General features: G+C 45.0%; 1 protein-coding gene across 1 annotated transcript in view; it reads left to right on the top strand.

Moving 5' to 3' along the window:
- The first annotated feature begins 2,482 nt into the window (after positions 1 to 2,482).
- Positions 2,483 to 16,145, top strand: part of Alpha-man-iib (alpha-Mannosidase class II b) — a 69,151-nt gene continuing 55,488 nt past the window's right edge. Inside the window, exons 1-2 of the mRNA XM_076902044.1 lie at positions 2,483 to 2,523; positions 5,414 to 5,845. Of these exons, the coding sequence (XP_076758159.1) occupies positions 5,558 to 5,845 (288 nt within the window). The 5' untranslated portion in view covers positions 2,483 to 2,523; positions 5,414 to 5,557. The remainder of the gene's footprint in view (positions 2,524 to 5,413; positions 5,846 to 16,145) is intronic.

Raw genomic sequence — 16,145 nt, 5'->3', positions numbered from 1 at the left:
AGAGTTTGCACGTGTGAGAGTCGCGTGTATGGACTCGTAGAGCGTGGATTATATCGGCACATGCGCGGTTGGTTGTCGCGGCGCCGGAAGAGCGGATGTAGCCGGCGGCGTGTCAAAACTATTCCGCTCTGCTCGAACGTTCAGTGCGGCGTGGTTCTCGCGAGCGGACGCTCGCCCCCAACCTTACACGCTCCTCCGTTTCCGGTCGCGTGCTCGCGAGCGAGCTGAACAACGCGACGAGTGGCGGTCGATGTTTTTGGGATATTTGTGTCGAGTCTTCGCGGTTTTTTTCATAGTTTTGCGATCTGCTATTTAAGCTTGCGCTGTGTAGCAAAGGACTACGTCATTGGTTGATGGTAAGCTGGTTCTTTGAGTCTTTAACAGTGTTTGCATCGTTTTGGATAGGTTTGAAGCGATTGGTGGGTGTTAAAGTTGTTTGCGAGTGGTGTGGTTGTGGTTTTTATGTCTATCAGTATCCTTTGAGTCATCTGAGGTGGTTCGAATGGATAGGTGGTCGATCGAATTATGTTTTTGAGTTTTTTTTTATTTGAAACATTCGAGACTCTCGATTTTTACACGCGACGAGTTGTGGTCGATGGTTTTGGGATAGCTGTTTCGAGTCTTCGCGGTTCTTTTCATTGTTTTGCGATCTGCTATTTAAGCTTGCGCTGTGTATTAAAGGACTACGTCATTGGTTGATGGTAAGCTGGTTCTTTGAGTCTTTAACAGTGTTTGCATCGTTTTGGATGGACTCGAACTGATTGCGAGGTTTGAAGGGATTGATGGGTGTTAAAGTTATTTGCGAGTGGTGTGGTTGTGGTTTTTATGTCTAGCAGTATCCTTTGAGTCATCTGAGATGGTTTGAGATCGATTGCGTTGGTTTGTGGCGATTTCAGTGGACAGGTTAATCGATCGAATTATGTTTTTGAGTTTTTTTTTATTTGAAACATTCGAGACGCTCGATTTTTACACGCGACGAGTTGTGGTCGATGGTTTTGGGATAGCTGTTTCGAGTCTTCGCGGTTTTTTTCATAGTTTTGCGATCTTCTACTTAAGCTTGCGCTGTGAAGCAAAGGACTACGTCATTGGTTGATGGTAAGCTGGTTCTTTGTGTCTTTAACAGTGTTTGCATCGTTTTGGATAGGTTCGAAGGGATTGGTGGGTGTTAAAGTTGTTTGCGAGTGGTGTGGTTGTGGTTGTGGTTGTTACGTCTATCAGTATCCTTTGAGTCATCTGAGGTGGTTCGAGATCGATTGCGTTGGTTTGTGGCGATTTCAATGGACAGGTTGATCGATCGAATTATGTTTTTGAGTTTTTTTTTATTTGAAACATTCGAGTCTCTCGATTTTTACACGCGACGAGTCTCGTAACGCGCGCGACACGCGAGTCTGACCTGCGACCGAACGATTCCACTGAAACCACTGAATCAGCAATCAGCTGTTCCCTCCAACTGTTACGTTCCACGCGATTCTTCCTGGGAATAATATCGGGTAGAATTTTTTTAATCGTCGCGGATATCCATTTGAAAAACTGAAATTGAAATCGAGATTGAAACGAGACTCTCTCTCGCGATATTCATCTCTCTCTCTCTGGATATCGAACGGCGATATTTAAATTGGAATGATAATCCCCGGAAAAAACGTGTTTTCCGCGCGCAAAATTCTTAATCTTTTCGGTTTCCAATTTTCACCGCCGTGTCCCACGTTTCTGTAAACAAACAATCGAGTCGAGTCATTCGATGGTGGTCGATGAATCGATCGCAGGAGGAAGGGGAGCGCGCGGGCGCGTAGAAGCGGGCGATTTTAAAATTCAAATGTGCAGAACGGTGTTGTTTATGGAATCGTCACGGAGGAGAACGCGGTGGGTGCAGCGCGCTGAATCGATACACGCTGGCCGTTATTAACGTACCTGTAATTGGCATTGTTAGATAAAACCGCGGCCTAGCGATAAATCGGATCGCAATACGGTGATTTCCCTCGTGAAAATTCCCGCACGTTCGCCTATTGTTGCCATCGCGCGCGACTCGCTCTTTTGTTCCTCGTTTCGAGCAGCTAATCTCCTCGCGCGTTTATCGCCGCGCGATGCTCGACGCGCGATCCATTAACGCCCCCGGAAGCTAACGAGCCATTGTGTCCTTTCGTTTTTCAGAGGCGAAGCACGAAAACGCGAGGAGCAACACGCGGAACCAAGGCGAGGTACGAACGTTCGAAACGTTCCAGCGAAATCCAGCGAAACGTCGAGGTAAAAATCGAATTAAGGAGGAGAGGGCGTCCCTTTGCTTGGGTCGCGAACGCACCCCCTGGCGCAGCGAGTGAATCGCGATAGAGAGCACCCTCGAGAGCACCCACGCGTCTGCTCGTCGGACAAAAGGACCGCAGCTTCAATCCAGCTGCCCTCTCGTCGCGTCAAACCCTTTCTCGTCTGACCAACGCACTCGCTGTACCCCAACAGGGGACCAAAATCGAAGATCGAGCTGCGTCGTTTGATACGTCGTTGGAGAGCCTGTGCATTCTTCGAGGCAACGTAAGATTTTCTCAATAATTGTATAATTGTTGCTCGAGAACCAAGGATTTTTATTGACGCCAGGTTGACATGCAACTTGCCTCGAAGATTCGAAATCCAACGCGATCTAGCCAATGTCGTTTACTACTGTGTCCTCTTCAGAAAAATATACAATGCGAGCTTCATCGTTTGATCCGTCATTAGAGGGCCTGTGCATTTTTCGAGGCAACATAAAACTTTCTCAATAATTATGTAATTATTATTCGAAAACCAAGGATCTATATTGGCGCCAGGTTGACATGCAATTTGCCTCGAAAATTCGAAATCCAACGCGATCCAAACAATATAGTTTACTACTGTGTCCTCTTCAGGAAAATATCCAATGCGAGTTTCATCGTTTGATCTGTCGTTGCAGAGCTTATGCATTCTTCGAGGCAACGTAAGACTTTCTCAATAATTATATAATTATTATTCGAAAACCAAGGATCTATATTGGCGCCAGGTTGAAATGCGATTTGCTTCGAAGATTCGAAATCCAACGCGATCCAACCAATATAGTTTACTACTGTGCCCTCTTCAGGAAAATATCCAACGCGAGCTTTATCGTTTGATCTGTCGTTGCAGAGTTTATGCATTCTTCGAGGCAACGTAAGACTTTCTCAATAATTGTATAATTGTTGCTCGAGAACCAGAGATCTTTATTGGCGTCAAGTTAAAATCGCAAGCAAGTTGAAATGCAATTTGCCTCGAAGATTCGAAATCCAACGCGATCCAGCGAATGTCTTTTACCACTGTGCCCTCTTCAGGAAAATATCGAACGCGAGTTCAGTTTGATAGGAAGTTCGGTGGGGTTTTCAGCGTGGAAATCGGTGCTGGCTCCCCAGGCGAGGTCGCGGTGACAGGTACGATCGATTATCGCGTGCGAACCGACCTTACGCCGAGAGACAGAAGGTTTCTGGGAAACCGTGTCTCTGGTTCACCAGGTCGTATTTATTGTTCTCGCTGGAATTGGATCGACCGGTTTTCTTTTCGCTTCTCGCGCGTCCTCGCGATTTTAATTAATAGTTATCCACTCTTCTCAGCTTCTACGATAACTCGCTATCAAGAATTCGTCACGACTATAATACAGTTTAAGCCACGTTTCGAAGCAATTGCGATGTCGAGCAGACGATCCAACTTAATCTGAAACCTATCGAATTGGACGGTATCTTCGACAAAGGAATAGCTTGGTAACGTTTAATGGATCTGTTCATCGAGAGGGTTGAATGGCTCGTCATTTCGAGGGGGAAGAATCGAAACATTTCGAATGGATGATCCCGTACACGTTCGTCATCGACGCGAGGAACGCGTATCGATCCAACGAGCCGGCCAATTTCGCGGACAGTCGAAACAGTCAGTCATAATTTTCGCGGACGTTTAATCAACCCCTCGCCACCCTCTCCGCCCCCTTTATGTATGCGCTCGTAATTCATAGTCGGGGCTATTTACTTTTCCATCCGTCCTTTTCTTCCTGGACTCGTACGATCTCGCTCCACGGGACACCCGATACGTATCCACGACAATAATATACAGCGACGCGCGAACAAGCTCGATAAATCGTCGACCTGTTTCTACTCTCCTCGTTTCACTGGCTATTTCAACAATTTTGTTTCTTACCCAAAAAGTTCCTCGTCTTTTTGGTTGATTGCGCAGAGTAACTTTGTTAAATTATGTAATTAACCAGCTTTTACTCTCGATCAGACTTTTAACGATTCTCTCGCTCTTTCTTGATCTAACAAATTTCTATGCGTGGTCCAAGTAGACTAAACCCTTCTTGATCCTAATCACGACACCCTTTAACCCACGTGCACGCGTTCGCATCGAAGACTCATCCCACCAATAATCAATTCTCTTCAGCCAAACTACAACCCTCTATTTTAACAATTTTGTTTCTTACCAGAAAAGTTCCTCATCTTTGTAGACAACTGTGCAAAGTGACTTCGTTATTGTGTAGTCCAAATAGACTAAATTCTTCTCGATCCTGACGACACCCTCTAACACACGCGTTCGCATCGAAGACTCATCCCAACCATAATCAATTCTCTTCAGCCAAACAACAACCCCCTATTTCAATAACTTTATTTCTTATCAGAAAAGTTCCTCATCTTTGTAGACAACTGTGCAAAGTGACTTCCTTAAATCGTAGAATTAACCAGCTTTTACTCTCGATCAGACTCTCAACGATTCTCTCTCTCTCCCTCGATCAAACAAATTTCCACGCGTGGTCCAAGTAGGCTAAACCCTTCTCTATCATAATTACGACTTCTTTTAATCAATAATCCAAGACTTATCCCAGCAAAAATCAATTCTCTTCAGCCAAACTACAACTCCCTATTTCAATAACTTTATTTCTTATCTGAAAAGTTCCTCATCTTTGTAGACAACTGTGCAAAGTGACTTCCTTAAATCGTAGAATTAACCAGCTTTTACTCTCGATCAGACTCTCAACGATTCTCTCTCTCTCCGTCGATCAAACAAATTTCTACGCGTGGTCCAAGTAGACTAAACACTTCTCGATCCTAACCACGACACCCTTTAACCCACGTGAAAGCGTTTGCATCGAAGACTTATCCCAACCATAATCAATTCTCTTCAGCCAAACTACAAGTCCTCATCTTTGTAGACGACTATGCAAAGTAACTTCGTTAAATCGTATAACCAACCAGCTTTTACTCTCGATCAGACTCTCAACGATTCTCTCTCTCTCCGTCGATCAAACAAATTTCTACGCGTGGTCCAAGTAGACTAAACCCTTCTCTATCATAATTACGACACCTTTTAATCAATAATCGAAGAGTCATTCCAGCAAAAATGAATTCTCTTCAGTCGAACAACAACTCCATTACAACGTTATCTGTGCACATGCTTGCAGATAGTGGAAACGCCAGCGTGTCCCATGAAGTCGACGGACGACGGCGCCAAAGTCGCGGAGCGATCGTCGAGCACCGGATCGAACCGCTGTCGCGGCTCCAGCTGAATCGAAGCCTATCTACGAAGCGAATCCCGGACGCGGACCATGTACAAGATCCTGCGACGCGGCTCCAGCCGCGTCTTCGTCGCCTGCGCCGTCCTCCTGACCCTGCTCCTCTGTCTGTACTACGTGAACCAGGCCCAGGCGCCATCCACGGGACCCTCAGCCGGGGTCCTCAGCGAGGAGCTCAGGTACGATCGAGGACTGACCTCGATCACGCCAGACTACGTCGAATTACCTGACTCGAAGATCTCTCTGGACACTTGCCCCATCATCGTGCCTAGGAACGTGGACATCGACACGCAGCAGGAGTTCGAGAAGTTCGACTTCCAAGTTAGTAACAATGTTGTACCAATGCATCTTTTTCTTTTTTGTTTCGTTTTGGTGCCAGTGGACAAGTTGCTTTTTTGGGTAAAAGGATAGTAGTTGCAAGAGTAATTAGCGAGGATTCTGATACTTGGGGATATTCAAGTTCAGCTGGTTAGATTCATTTTCTTGCTAAGAGTAATTAAGGATTCTGATATTTGGGAATATTTAAGTTCAGCTGATTAGAATGGTTTTTTGCTAAAAGCAATTATTAAGGATTCTGATATTTGGGGATATTCAAGTTCAGCTGATTAGAATGGTTTTTTGCTAAAAGCAATTATTAAGGATTCTGATATTTGGGGATATTCAAGTTCAGCTGCTTAGAATGATTTTCTTGCTAAGAGTAATTAAGGATTCTGATATTTGGGGACATTTCAGTTCAGCTGGTTAGAATGATTTTCTTGGCAAGAGCAATTATTAAGGATTCTGATATTTGGGGATATTTAAGTTCAGCTGGCTAAAATGATTGTCCAAATGAGTAACCAAATAAAGTTGTATCAATGCTTTTTTTTTTCGTTTTGGTACCAAGAGATATTCTCGTTTTGGTACCAGAGGACAACTTGTTCTTTGGATAAAAGGATAGTAGTTACAAGAGTAATTAGCAAGGATTCTGATACTTGGGGATATTTAAGTTCAGCTGACTAAAATGATTTTCCAAATGAGTAACCAAATAATGTTGCATCAATGCTTTCTATTCTCGTTTTGGTACCAAGAGACAAATTGTTCTTTGGCTAAAAGTCTAGTAGGTTTTTGAAGGAGAAGGAACTTGTTCCACTGGATGATTTGCCAAGAGCAATTAGCAAGAATTCTGATACTCGAGGATATTTACGTTCAGCTGGCCAGAATGATTTAGAGACGACGCGCAGGTCCGGTCGTCGTGGAAGTACCGCGTCATTAGCCCAGGAACTTTCCTTTCTTCGCCCTCCAGGGAGAGTCTGCGGACTTTGCTGATTTAATGGACGACCCCTGTAATAAGAAATTTTTTTCCTCCCCGTACCGCCGCGCCATTGAATCGAAAATAATTCAGCAGTTTGTCCCGAGGCTTCTAAACTCACCCTCGCGCTGATTGGAAAGTTTCGAAGTCCTCGTGAATTCGCTGGCATCCCTGGTGGATTCGAATTCTGAAATGGCTGCTGTCTCCGCGAGATAATTCAATATCGGTGGAGAACCGCGCGAGGAAAGCGAGAACGCGAAAAAACAGAGGCTGCGCAGAGCTCGCCGTTGGTTAATCGGCTCCAGCGCAAAGAACTTCCAATCATCCAATGACCATTAATGACTCGGCTGAATACGAGCGTGGAATCATCGATTTTGCGAGCACCGCGTCGCGCACCGCCGAATTAAACTGTTAAACAGATAATTCGCGTTAATTCCCCGCGGAAACCGGAAGTCTTAGTTGAGCTACAATTGCGTCCAATTGCGGAATGCTGCTTGGTGACGAGGTGGACGCAGTTGGCTCGTTCGATTGCTATTGTTGGTATAAAAAATGAAACGGAAATTGAAATGGTAATCGTCCATTTGATTCTGATGGGGCATCGATCGTATCTCGAGACTAATCTGCCGATTTTCCGTGGAATGCAATAACGTTTGGAGTAACGCCGCACGCTGGATTCCTCTGAATCGTTCATGAGCAGCTTACCGAGACTCTCGAGTGCCTCGAAGACCGTTCACGTTCTGATTATCCCCGCGTTTCATGTTTCGATCCGTGACACTATTAACTCGCCATTCGAAATTCCGAGTGCGCCTCGAACTGTGGCAAATTCGTTGCCATCGCGTTGACCGTCGACTGGGATCGCTGGCGATCCTCGTCGTATCGAAATCGACTCGACCAACGACCATACTTTCTTGATGCTACCTTTAAAACACCCTGTAGAATCGTTAGAAATTAATTTCGACTCAATTCTCCGTTCGATCCTCGAATCTTTCGTTCGCGATCGTGCGAGATCGGCGAACAAAAATTCCACGCGATTTACAGCTTTGAAACGAGCTGTAGACCCGTGAAAACTAGCCGGGAAATTCGAGCGAGCGTCGATGAACATTCGTCGAATTGAATTATCGCCGGTAGAAAGTTTATACCGAACGGTGATTAAATCGAGCGGCTTTAATTAATACGCTCGTTCCTGGATAATAATCATCGAGTTGAAACGATTTCGACGAGTGTGCTCGGTGATGCGAGCACGTGTGCACGCCAAGTAGAGTGCACTCTATGGGAAATTGAGCGACCAGCCATCGCGATGGTGTCGATTACGAGCCCTTCGAACCTGTAGTCGCGCGTTAATCATTAATATCGATACGCAACGTGCAGACTTTCGCGTCTGAAATTAATGCAACCCCTTTGAGTCGCCCTGTAGAATCGCGAAACCAGACGACAGTAAATTTCACCTGGCGAAAATTCGTTTTTCTCGCTTGGTCGCGGACGCTTGGAGCGTCGCGTGGGGGCGGTTGAAACGAAGACGCTGAGGCCCTCGTAATTTAGGGCTACCACCCCATCCCCATCCTCGTGCACACCGTCAGGCTACATTTCGCAATTTGCTTAAGCAAACCTTTCCAGAAATTCATATCCGTCCTCGCCCTCGTCTTCCTCGAGCCACCCACTGAACCCTCCGCGACGTAACCCACCCGAATATTCCTACCCTCCGCCCGTTGACCAACGAGCGACCTTCTTGTCCGGCTCAGACCCCAATTCCAGGGCCAATTACTTTTGGATTTCCCAGGCTGGCAGCCACTTTTTAATCTCCCGTTCCCGGTTACCCTCAGCTGCGTGGCTTCTGATGAAAGTTTCGAAGATCGCGCGGCTAAGAAGGTCTTCCAAGGTTAGGGTTGAACGAGCGTACCCCAAGAGAGACGCATGGCTACCGCGTTTGGCTTCCTCGGATGTTTTCAGACGCTTGTATCTACGAATACGAGACAGTTTAGTACTTTTAAAACAGATGCGAAGGTCTGAAGGGTCGAAGAGGATTCTTTAGTAACGAATGGTCGACCTAGAAACCTGGTGGACCAAATTAATCCTAGAATTTTGATCTCATACTGGATACGTTACGCGAGACTCGCAAAATTTCCAGTCACCATACCAGGAACAAGTATGCGGTCGCAGAGCGGACGAGGCAAGACCGTATGCAAGGATAACCACGTTCCAACCCAGAATCGAGCCCAAGGACGTGACGCTTTAAAGCGGACCGTTCAACCCTCGCGCAGCCCTGGTTGATGCCTGGCATGCGCCACGATTGCGGATTCGATCTCCGCTCGATTCGACTCCCAATCGAATTTCTAATCCGTTCCCAGGCGGAATGCTGGCCTCGAAAATACGTACGTTTGTTTCACCTCCTCGATCCCGTCGCGCCCACGGAGTCTTCGATGGGAGAGAAACTTCTCACTCCAGCTTCTTATGGCGATGAAATTGAAGTGGCGGGCGGGACCGATCGTCCCTGAAATATAAATAACACCCGTGGATCGAATATCCGATCGTAGCCCCTGCTCCTCTCGTCTTCCCGTTCCACCTGTCCCTGGCTCTTGTTTCGTAATTTTCCTGAGGGACGAAGAGCGATAACCTCGTTTCGAGGCCCCAGAGTGTTCAGTTTCCAGGCTGAGGCTTAACTCGATACGATATTTCGACGACCAGCGATCACCAATCATTCGCGATCGCCTTTGGAAGGGGATTAGTCCGAGATTCCTGTTAATGGGACGCGGTTGTCTCTCCAGTCACTCCATGCAACGTGTCCTTCCGGGGTTAGACGGTCGATTACGTCGCGAACAAATCCGATAACGAGGTCCTCTCCCTACGGGGATTACAGAGAAACGGTTCGATGCCTTTTGCGCGGCTGGGTAAAAGAAGAGGGCTTAAGGGCCGCCAATCGCGCGAGGGTTTACTTATTCCTCACGCTCGATGAAGTCGTTCCGCTTCGAGGCTCGCGTTTCCATAGGTACACTCATGTCTGTCTTCTAGAAAAGCCTCAGTTACTTCCTCTTCGTTTTTAATCTACGAATCGAACCAAATCACCAGACAAAAATCTGACTTAAAATATATGTACATTTCTTAGAGATGTGTATTTTAAATAAAGGGATTCATGTCTGTCTTCTAAAAAATCTCAAGCTACTTCCTGTTCGTCTTTAATCTACGAATCGAACCAAATCACCAGACAAAAATCTGACTTAAAATATATGTACCTTTCTTAGAGAAATGTATTTTAAATAAAGGAGTTTATGTCTGTCTTCTAGAAAATCCCAAGCTACTTCCTCTTCGTTTTTAATCTACGAATCGAACCAAATCACCAGACAAAAATCTGACTTAAAATATATGTACCTTTCTTAGAGAAATGTATTTTAAATAAAGGAGTTTATGTCTGTCTTCTAAAAAAATCTCAAGGTACTTCCTCTTCGTTTTTAATCTACGAATCGAACCAAATCACCAGACAAAAATCTGACTTAAAATATATACACGTTCCTTAGAGATATGTATTTTAAATAAAGGGGTTTATGTCTGTCTTCTAGAAAATCCCAAGCTACTTTCTCTTCGTCTTTAATCTACGAATCGAACCAAATCACCAGACAAAAATCTAACTTAAAATATATGTACATTTCTTAGAGAAGCGTATTTTAAATAAAAGAGTTTATGTCTGTCTTCTAAAAAATCCCAAGGTACTTCCTCTTCGTTTTTAATCTACGAATCGAACCAAATTACCAGACAAAAATCTAATGCAAGATATATACACGTTTCTTAGAGAAGTGTATTTTAAATAAAGGAGTTTATGTCTGTCTTCTAGAAAATCCCAAGCTACTTCCTCTTCGTTTTTAATCTACGAATCGAACCAAATTACCAGACAAAAATCTAACTTAAAATATATGTACGTTTCTTAGAGAAATGTATTTTAAATAAAGGAGTTTATGTCTGTCTTCTAAAAAATCCCAAGGTACTTCCTCTTCGTTTTTAATCTACGAATCGAACCAAATCACCAGACAAAAATCTAACTTAAAATATATGTACATTTCTTAGAGAAGCGTATTTTAAATAAAGGGATTCATGTCTGTCTTCTAAAAAATCTCAAGGTACTTCCTCTTCGTCTTTAATCTACGAATCGAACCAAATTACCAGACAAAAATCTAATGTAAGATATATACACGTTTCTTCGAGAAGTGTATTTTAAATAAAGGGGTTGGATGTGTGGACGCAGAGAGAATAAATGGAGGAATCGTAGAGAGCAGTTGATTCTTTTACCACGACACAGTGGTCACGATGAAATTACCAGATCTTCCTTCTCAGGATTTAACCAGTGTCGACAGGATTGCCCGTATTTTCCGGCCGCCCTGATCCTTTTATTCAGCCAGGGAAAAGCTCGACGCCCCTCCGCGAACGCGTCTCTTGGAGCACCTTTACGTGCTGGACTGAACGTTTTCCGAAACTTCGTCTCCCAGTCGAATCGAAAATACGTGTGACCTCGTTCGACGCCGTTTCACGACAGGATCCATCCCCTCGAGGGACCAGTTAATCCACGCCTCGCTTATGTTACAGACCCAACCGGTCCCAGGACTAGCAATCCTGAACCCCCAGCGCTGAGAATGAAAAGAGAAAAGGGGGTCATGGAATTTCCATCGAACGAAATTCGATGTCGTTTCGAGGAGCGGCTCGTTTAAAAATCGCTCGCTCGTGTAAACGCGACAAGACGCCCGCGCCAGGGGACGCTGAAAGCGAGACGAGGGAGGGGGGACGCTAGCATCCGGCGAGGAGTAATCCCGGAAATGCCTTTGCAAATCAGAGCGAGAGCGCGGCTCTTATTTCTGTCAGCTCGAACAACCATCCACTTTTCCCGAGCGTTCTCCGGTTCCTCTTCGCGGAGCCGTCTTCTCGTCCCGTCTTGGGCCATCCGTCTCGATTCCTCGAGGAGGGTGGAATAAAAAGGGCAGAGAGTTGGGGCTGGGAGAACAGCGGGTCCTTTGAGAAACGTCCTCTGCTCCGTGACACTCGAGCCGCGATGTCCTTTATGCTCGACTGTATATACGTATAAAACACACACAAGAACCCTGGCAGTTGGAACTGCACCCAGAGAGGGTTTACGCAGCGATTCGAGGACTTCGTAGCGTCTCTGCGCCAATGGTGACTGTTTCGTCCCACCAAGAGACTGTATTCCAAGGATTCCCAGAAACCATAACCACGAGACTGGCTATGATCCTTTAACTTAACGAATTGGAATAATGGATGAGTATTATCGACGAAGGATTCGATGGTCTTAGACTTACTAATACACTCTGTTTCCTGGATCAGTTTCGTTTTAATCATCTAAACCCAGTATATAGCTCTTGAATCGTTTCATCCTATAAGCACATCATCGTCAGGATGGTCCACGAGACTATATTCCAAGGATTCCCAGAAACCATAACCACGAGGCTGGCTATGACCCTTTCACTTAACGAATTGGAATAATGGATGAGTATCATCGATGAAGGATTCGATGGTCTTAGACTTACTAATACACTCTGTTTCCTGGATCAGTTTCGTTTTAATCATCTAAACCGAGTATATAGCTGTTGAATCGTTTCACCCTGTAAGTACACCATCGTCAGGGTGGTCCACTGGAGTTCCAGGACGCCTCCTCCACGAACGTTCTCTCTCTTGAATATTCAAACACCGTGAAAGGCCAAATATCTTTGGAGACCAAGTGACACCAACAGGTATTCTCCCGTTGTGTCGTAAAACAGAGTCTCTCGCGGAGAACAACGGCGGGCGGACGCGGTGGAACGGATGCGACGGGTATTAACGCGGAGCTACGGCACCCGGAGAATTAATACGCAAATGTAGTCTTCTAGGACACGGCATTCCACTCTGGCTGACGTACACGCTTCTTATTGTTGCTACACTCGAAAGTTTTAGCGAACAATGAGACGTCTGGGAACAATGGCCAGGCACTGGGATCAAAGGGGCCTGAGAGGAGGGGCGAGCGCATTTACCTCATTGTCACGGTGTCACGCGAGCATTCGCGAATAAAGGAACGCCCTGGGCCAAGCCGCGACCAAGACTTCGCCTCTTTACCTCGACTTCCGATTGGTATCGCCACACCAGCCACTCCATGTCTTCTAATTCGTTTCTCTTACGTGGCTGACCACTCTTGTCTGCCTCGCAACCCCTAAAACTAGCTTTCATTGCTCTCTAAATTGAAAATTCTTGCTGAAGAATCAAACATTCGATGGAATACGTAGGTTGAGAGGATACTAACTGCTCTATGGACTTGTGGAACCATCCTGTGGATAAAAAGAATCAGAGAGGAATAATTGCTCCTAGTGAGAAGGGTGTCCTACCTCGACTTCCGATTGGTATCGTCACACCAGCCACTCCATGTCTTCTAATTCGTTTCTCTTACGTGGCTGACCACTCTTGTCTGCCTCGCAACCCCTAAAACTAGCTTTCATTGCTCTCTAAATTGAAAATTCTTGCTGAAGAATCAAACATTCGATGGAATACGTAGGTTGAGAGGATACTAACTGCTCTATGGACTTGTGGAACCATCCTGTGGATAAAAAGAATCAGAGAGGAATAATTGCTCCTAGCGAGAAGGGTGTCCTACCTCGACTTCCGATTGGTATCGCCACATCAGCCACTCCGTGTCTTCTAATTCGTTTCTCTTACGTGGCTGACCACTCTTGTCTGCCTCGCAACCCCTAAAACTAGCTTTCATTGCTCTCTAAATTGAAAATTCTTGCTGAAGGATCAAACATTCGATGGAATACGTAGCTCGAGAGGATACTAACTGCTCTATGGACTTGTGGAACCATCCTGTGGATAAAAAGAATCAGAGAGGAATAATTGCTCCTAACGAGAAGGGTGTCCTACCTCGACTTCCGGTTGGTATCGCCACATCAGCCACTCCATGTCTTCTAATTCGTTTCTCTTACGTGGCTGACCACTCTTGTCTGCCTCGCAACCCCTAAAACTAGCTTTCATTGCTCTCTAAATTGAAAATTCTTGCTGAAGGATCAAACATTCGATGGAATACGTAGGTCGAGAGGATACTAACTGCTCTATGGACTTGTGGAACCATCCTGTGGATAAAAAGAATCAGAGAGGAATAATTGCTCCTAGCGAGGAGGGTGTCCTACCTCGACTTCCGATTGGTATCGCCACATCAGCCACTCCATGTCTTCTAATTCGTTTCTCTTACGTGGCTGACCACTCTTGTCTGCCTCGCAACCCCTAAAACTAGCTTTCATTGCTCTCTAAATTGAAAATTCTTGCTGAAGGATCAAACATTCGATGGAATACGTAGGTTGAGAGGATACTAACTGCTCTATGGACTTGTGGAACCATCCTGTGGATAAAAAGAATCAGAGAGGAATAATTGCTCCTAGCGAGAAGGGTGTCCTTCTGAGGACGCAATATTCGACGCGTGAACCCAGCCACGGGCACAGCAGGGGTCCGTTGGCGCTTCGCCGTGTAATTAGACACCGACGTCCTAATTCAGCCAGTCCGAGGGACCCGTGGCATTGGTTTTCACCTCAGCCGGCGTGTAACGAGCCGAACCCTCTAATTGAACTCCGCAGGAATGCTCCTGCGACCTGCAGCCTCTCTGTCCGCCAGGATTACAATACGCGGGATAACCGTGGACGAGCTGCGGTGCCGGCAGATCGCATACCTTTGGTCAGACTCGAATATTAATTGGGTTAATGAGAGACAGCCTCTGCTCGCCTAACCTCGACGTATTGCCTTGTAGAGAACAATATTGGTCGGATACGTCCGCTGAATCTTCCAGTTACGTTAACATCTTTTAAGTTCCAACACCTTTAGAGACTTCGTGTTCGCCAGTTGACGCTGTGTCTGACCAATGGTCGACTTGTACCACTTAAAACCTGCTAGTCTCTCGAGTATCGAGTTTTTGGTAATTTTTATTAGTCAGTCTTGTTTGTTGGTTCGTGGATAATGTTGAGAGGGTCGTTGAGGAGAATCGCGAATTTGGTAAACTCGTGGCTGCACACGAGTTACATTCTACAGGGTGATAAAGCTGACGAGACTGGGCGCACTTCCAGCAGTTTCCACGACAAAAGCTGGAAGTCGCGAGCCACACAATCTCCGGCGGCCACGCCGCTTGGCCGCACAATAAGGCTGGCCTGGTATCTTCCAGCGACCCGGTCCAACTTTTTACGAGCGGAACACGTCTGGTCCAGCCCGTTGATTCGTTTGATCCAGACACCACATCCGCTCTTCTCTCTCTCTCTCTCGTTTATCCTGGAAATTATTCCACGGCGGATGCGTATCCCTTCATTTTTTTATCGTCATTTAAATCGACCATTGCTCTCGATGAAATCGAGATATTCTCTTATATAAATCTCTAGTTAGGCTACGAATTGCTATCATTGATTTAAGGATGAAATTAAAAAAAATTCTTAGGGGTGATTTCGAGTTTTTCTGTCGTCATTTAAATCGACCACAGCTCTCGATGAAATCAAGATATTCTCGTATATAAATTTGTAGTTAGGCTACGTACTATGATCATTGATTTAAGGGTGAAATTGAAAAAAATTCTTTGGTAGATTTCGAATTTTTCTATCGCCATTTAAATCGACCATAGCTCTCAATGGAATCGAGATATCTTCATAGATAAATCTGAAGTTAAGCTACGTACCACGATCATTGATTCAAGGATAAAATTGAAAAAACTTCTTTAGAGTGATTTTGAGTTTTTCTGTTGTCATTTAAACCGATCACAGCTCTCGATGAAATCAAGATATTCTCGTATATAAATTTGTAGTTAGGCTACGTACTATGATCATTGATTTAAGGGTGAAATTAAAAAAAATTCCTTGGTAGATTTCAAATTTTCCTATCGTCATTTAAATCGACCATAGCTCTCATTCGAATCGAGATATCTTCATACATAAATCTAAAGTTAAGCTACGTACCACGATCATTGATTCAAGGATAAAATTGAAAAAACTTCTTTAGGGTGTTTTTGAGTTTTTCTGTTGTCATTTAAACCGATCACAGCTCTCGATGAAATCAAGATATTCTCGTATATAAATTTGTAGTTTGGCTACGTACCACGATCATTGATTTAAGGATAAAATTGAAAAAACTTCTTTAGGGTGATTTTGAGTTTTTCTGTTGTCATTTAAACCGATCACAGCTGTCGATGAACTCAAGATATTCTCGTATATAAATTTGTAGTTATGCTACGTACTATGATCATTGATTCAAGGATAAAATTGAAAAAAATACCTTGGGGTGATTTCGAATTCCAGCGACGCCTGATCCATCGTTGCGTGCCTCGCTGGGTGGACAGCTCGTACA

This window comes from Xylocopa sonorina, chromosome 9, assembly GCF_050948175.1.
Source record: "Xylocopa sonorina isolate GNS202 chromosome 9, iyXylSono1_principal, whole genome shotgun sequence".
In the NCBI taxonomy this organism is placed as follows: Eukaryota; Metazoa; Arthropoda; class Insecta; order Hymenoptera; family Apidae; genus Xylocopa; species Xylocopa sonorina.
The sequence above is the reverse complement of the archived record's forward strand: the minus strand, read 5'-3'. Positions and strand labels throughout refer to the sequence as shown.